The following is a 6,000-nucleotide window of genomic DNA, read 5'->3' on the forward strand; positions in this document are numbered from 1 at the left end:
TCCCAACACCTCCAGCAGCACATCTAATCTAACACTCACAACGTCTCCAGCAGCACATCTAATCTAACACTCCCAACGCCTCCAGCAGCACATCTAATCTAACACTCCCATCGTCTCCAGCAGCACATCTAATCTAACACTCCCAAAATCTCCAGCAGCACATCTAATCTAACACTCCCAACACCTCCAGCAGCACATCTAATCTAACACTCCCCATCGTCTCCAGCAGCACATCTAATCTAACACTCCCAACGTCTCCAGCAGCACATCTAATCTAACACTCCCAACGTCTCCAGCAGCACATCTAATCTAACACTCGACGACGTTTCCAGCAGCACATCTAATCTAACACTCCCCATCGTCTCCAGCAGCACATCTAATCTAACACTCCCAACACCTCCAGCAGCACATCTAATCTAACACTCCCAAAGTCTCCAGCAGCACATCTAATCTAACACTCCCAACGCCTCCAGCAGCACATCTAATCTAACACTCCCAACGTCTCCAGCAGCACATCTAATCTAACACTCCCATCGTCTCCAGCAGCACATCTAATCTAACACTCCCAAAGTCTCCAGCAGCACATCTAATCTAACACTCCCAACACCTCCAGCAGCACATCTAATCTAACACTCCCAAAGTCTCCAGCAGCACATCTAATCTAACACTCCCCATCGTCTCCAGCAGTACATCTAATCTAACACTCCCAACGCCTCCAGCAGCACATCTAATCTAACGCTCCCAACGTCTCCAGCAGCACATCTAATCTAACACTCCCAACATCTCCAGCAGCACATTGATCTGACTGCTGGTACACCTCTACCTAACTTGGTAATCACTCTACCTAACTTGGTAATCATAAAACAATCCACTTGAGCTAGAAACATGAAACATGGAGACGAGTCTGAATTCCACTATCTAAACCACTTCCTTGTGTTCTTGTGATATCGAGAGCTTTGGACTGTAAGGTTGTATCTGCAAAAAGATGTTTCTGAGATAATTGCCTTTAATGTTCCGAACCGTCATTAGTTTGAATGGTGTCTGATCCCGCATTGGTTTGAATGGTGTCTGATCCCTCATTGGTTTGAATGGTGTCTGATCCCTCATTGGTTTGAATGGTGTCTGATCCCTCATTGGTTTGAATGGTGTCTGATGCTTCGTTGGTTTGAATGGTGTCTGATCCCTCATTGGTTTGAATGGTGTCTGTGTCCTCCAGCCCAGAGAGGCCAGTCGTATCAACCATGACCTTAACCCTGTGTCTTGTCTGTGACCTCTAGCCCAGAGAGGGGAGTCGTATCAACCATGACCCTAACCCTGTGTCTTGTCTGTGTCCTCCAGCCCAGAGAGGCCAGTCGTATCAACCATGACCCTAACTCTGTGTCTTGTCTGTGTCCTCCAGCCCAGAGAGGCCAGTCGTATCAACCATGACCCTAACCCTGTGTCTTGTCTGTGTCCTCCAGCCCAGAGAGGCCAGTCGTATCAACCATGACCCTAACTCTGTGTCTTGTCTGTGTCCTCCAGCCCAGAGAGGCCAGTTGTATCAACCATGACCCTAACCCTGTGTCTTGTCTGTGTCCTCCAGCCCAGAGAGGCCAGTCGTATCAACCATGACCCTAACCCTGTGTCTTGTCTGTGTCCTCCAGCCCAGAGAGGCCAGTTGTATCAACCATGACCCTAACCCTGTGTCTTGTCTGTGTCCTCCAGCCCAGAGAGGGGAGTCGTGTCAACCATGACCCTAACCCTGTGTCTTGTCTGTGTCCTCCAGCCCAGAGAGGGGAGTCGAATCTGGAAGATGCACATGGTGAAAGGTCAGGAGGGGCTGGGGATCCAGATTACGGGAGGACGAGGGTCCAAGCGCTCCCCGCACGGCATCATCATAGCGCACGTAGAGGAGGGAGGCGCCACACAGAGGTAAGATACACACACACACACACACACACACACACGCACACACATATACACACACACATGGATGCACACACACACACGCACGCACATGCACACACACACACACACACACATGCATAAACACATACAGGCATACACACACACATGCATAAATACCACCACCCGTGGAGTACCTGTGTGTGTGTGTGTACCCGTGTGTGTCTGTGTGTGTGTGTGACCACGTCCACTTTAGGGACACACAGCTGATCTGCTGTGTGAATAGGGAGGATATCAATGCAAACTGTAATATATTAGACTTGAAGTGTTCAAGATGTTCATGAGTAAATATCTTTCAGAAGGAGATCTTTCCCATCAGCCAGTTACAAAACAATTATACACACAGTCACAATTTGATTTCCATTCAGCAGCCCTAATACCAGCAGCATACCACCCTGCATCTCTCCCTCCAGCAGCCCTAATACCAGCAGCATACCACCCTGCATCTCTCCCTCCAGCAGCCCTAATACCAGCAGCATACCACCCTGCATCTCTCTCTCCCTCCAGCAGCCCTAATACCAGCAGCATACTCCCTATATACCACTGCTGGCTTGCTTCTGAAGCTAAGCAGGGTTGGTCCTGGTCAGTCCCTGGATGGGAGACCAGATGCTGCTGGAAGTAGGAGGCACTCTTTTTCCTCTGGTATAAAAAATATCCAAATGCCCCAGGGCAGTGATTGGGGACATTGCCCTGTGTAGGGTGCTGTCTTTTGGACGGGATGTTAAACGGGGGTCCTGACTCTCTGAGGTCATTAAAGGTCCCATGGCACTTATCGTAAGAGTAGGGGTGTTAACCCCGGTGTCCTGACTCTCTGAGGTCATTAAAGATCCCATGGCACTTATCGTAAGAGTAGGGGTGTTAACCCCGGTGTCCTGACTCTCTGAGGTCATTAAAAATCCCATGGCACTTATCGTAAGAGTAGGGGTGTTAACCCTGGTGTCCTGACTCTCTGAGGTCATTAAAGATCCCATGGCACTTATCGTAAGAGTAGGGGTGTTAACCCCGGTGTCCTGGCTAAAATCCCAATCTGGCCCTCAAACCATCATGGTCACCTAATAATCCCCAGTTTAGTATTGGATCATTCATCCCCCTCCTCTCCCCTGTAACTATTCCCCAGGTCGTTGCTGTAAATGAGAATGTGTTCTCAGTCAACTTACCTGGTAAAATAAAAATCTAAAAAAATATTGGCTTTATTATGTACTGTACATATTGGACACACCTACTCATTCAATGGTTTTCATTTATTTGTGCTATTTTCTACATTGTATAAGAAGATTGAAGACATCAAAACTATTAAATAACACATATGGAATCATGTAGTAACCAAAAAAGTGTTAAAAAAAAATCTAAATATATTTTATATTTGACATTTTCCAAATAGCCATCCTTTGCCTTGATGAAAGCTTTGCAAACTATTGGCATTCTCTCAACCAACTTCATGAGGTAGTCACCTGGAATGCATTTCAATTAACAGGTATGCCTTGTTAATTTGTGGAATTTCTTTCCTTCTTAAGACAATCAGTTGTGTTGTGACAAGGTAGAGTTCGTATACAGAAGATAGCCCTAGCCCTATTATGGCAAGAACAGCTCAATTAAGCAAAGATAAATGACAGTCCATCATTACTTTAAGACATGAAGGTCATTCAATTTGGAAAATGTCAAGGAAAGTTTCGCAAAAACCATCAAGCATTATGATGAAACTGGCTCTCACGAGGACCGCCACAGGAAAGGAAGCCCCAGAGGATAAGTTCATTAGTTACCAGCCTCAGAAATTGCAGCCCAAATAAATGCCTCACAGAGTTCAAGTAACAGACACATCTCAACATCAACTGTTCAGAGGAGACTGCGTGAATCAGGCCTTCATGTTCAAATTGCTGCAAAGAAACCACTACTAAAGGACACCAATAATAAGAAGAGACTTGCTATGGCCAGAAAACACGAGCAATGAACATTAGACCGGTGGAAATCTGTCCTTTGGTCTGATGAGTCCAAATTTGAGATTTTTGATTCCAACTGCCGTATCTTTGTGAGACGCAGACTGGGTGAACAAATGATCTCCGCACGTGTATTTCGCACCGTGAAGCATGGAGGAGGAGGTGTGATGGTGCTTTGCTGGTGACACTGTCTGCGATTTGTTTAGAATTCAAGGCACTACTTAACCAGCATGACTACCACAGCATTCTGCAGCGATACACCATCCCATCTGGTTTGCGCTTAGTAGGACTATGATTTGTTTTTCAACAGGACAATGACCCAAAAAACACCCCCAGTCTGTGTAAGGCCCATCTGACCAAGAAGGAGAGTGATGGATTGCTGCATCAGGTGACCAGACGTTATTCTATAACTTGTACGCTGAGAGTCAGGAAGCAAGTTCAGGGAGTGACTTTTAAAATTAAATAACACGAGGAACAAAACAAGTAACACGAGTAGCGTACAGACATGAAACACTGGAACAGAAACAATAACGCCCGGGGAAGGAACCAGGACTGACAGATACATGGGAGGTAATCATGCAGGTGATTGAGTTCAGGTGAGTTTTTTAAGTTGCGCGTAATGATGGTGACAGGTGTGCGTAATAATGAGCAGTCTGACGACCTCGAGCGCTGGAGATGAGGAGTATATGTGTCAATAAAAAAATATATTTTAGAAAATTTGTTTAACAATTTTGTTTGTGATTACTACATGATTCCATAAGTGTTATTTCATAGTTTTGATACAATGTAGAAAATAGTAACAATAAAGAAAAACCCTTGAATGGTAGGTGTTCTAAAACTTTTGACTGGTACTGGGTGGGTGTGTTGCTGTGTGTGTTTGTTTCTGTGTGTTTGTTTCTGTGGGTGTGTTGCTGTGTGTTTGTGTGTGTGTGTATGTTTCTGTGTGTTTCTGTGTGTGTTTCTGTGTGTTTCTGTGTGTGTGTGTTGCTGTGTGTGTATGTTTCTGTGTGTGTGTGTTTCTGTGTGTTTCTGTGTGTATGTTTCTGTGTGTGTGTGTGTGTGTGTGTGTGTGTGTGTGTATGTTTCTGTGTGTATGTGTGTGTGTATGTTTCTGTGTGTGTGTGTGTGTATGTTTCTGTGTGTGTGTTTCTGTGTGTGTGTGTGTTTATGTGTGTGTGTGTGTGTGTGTGTGTGTATGTTTCTGTGTGTGTGTGTTTATGTGTGTGTATGTTTCTGTGTGTGTGTGTTTATGTGTGTGTGTGTGTGTATGTTTCTGTGTGTGTGTGTTTCTGTGTGTGTATGTTTCTGTGTGTGTGTGTTTCTGTGTGTGTGTTTCTGTGTGTGTGTGTTTCTGTGTGTGTGTTTCTGTGTGTGTGTGTTTCTGTGTGTGTGTGTTTCTGTGTGTGTGTTTCTGTGTGTGTATGTTTCTGTGTGTGTATGTTTCTGTGTGTGTGTGTTTCTGTGTGTGTGTGTTTCTGTGTGTGTGTTTCTGTGTGTGTATGTTTCTGTGTGTGTATGTTTCTGTGTGTGTATGTTTCTGTGTGTGTGTGTTTCTGTGTGTGTGTGTTTCTGTGTGTGTGTGTTTCTGTGTGTGTATTTTTCATCTTATATTATTTCCTCTGGTTGTGGAGGGGTCTGTAGCAGACTGTCCGTGGTCTGTAGCAGACTGTCCATGGTCTGTAGCAGACTGTCCGCGGTCTGTAGCAGACTGTTCGTGGTCTGTAGCAGACTGTCCGTGGTCTGTAGCAGACTGTCCGTGGTCTGTAGCAGACTGTCCGTGGTCTGTAGCAGACTGTCCGTGGTCTGTAGCAGACTGTCCGTGGTCTGTAGCAGACTGTCCGTGGTCTGTTCCTGACTGTCCGTGGTCTGTAGCAGACTGTCCGTGGTCTGTAGCAGACTGTTCGTGGTCTGTAGCAGACTGTCCGTGGTCTGTAGCAGACTGTCCGTGGTCTGTAGCAGACTGTCCGATGTCTGTAGCAGACTGTCCGTGGTCTGTAGCAGACTGTCCGTAGTCTGTAGCAGACTGTCCGTGGTCTGTAGCAGACTGTCCGTGGTCTGTAGCAGACTGTCCGTGGTCTGTAGCAGACTGTCCGTGGTCTGTTCCTGACTGTCCGTGGTCTGT

General features: G+C 46.0%; 1 protein-coding gene across 3 annotated transcripts in view; it reads left to right on the plus strand.

Annotated features, from left to right (window-relative positions):
- The window catches only part of pdzd2 (PDZ domain containing 2), a 161,090-nt gene that overhangs the window by 88,151 nt on the left and 66,939 nt on the right, over positions 1 to 6,000 (plus strand). For all 3 annotated transcript variants that reach the window (XM_036979212.1, XM_036979213.1, XM_036979214.1), the window contains one exon: positions 1,766 to 1,911. In XM_036979212.1, coding sequence (XP_036835107.1) covers positions 1,766 to 1,911 — 146 coding nt within the window. The remainder of the gene's footprint in view (positions 1 to 1,765; positions 1,912 to 6,000) is intronic.

Source organism: Oncorhynchus mykiss, chromosome 6 (genome assembly GCF_013265735.2).
Source record: "Oncorhynchus mykiss isolate Arlee chromosome 6, USDA_OmykA_1.1, whole genome shotgun sequence".
NCBI lineage: Eukaryota > Metazoa > Chordata > Actinopteri > Salmoniformes > Salmonidae > Oncorhynchus > Oncorhynchus mykiss.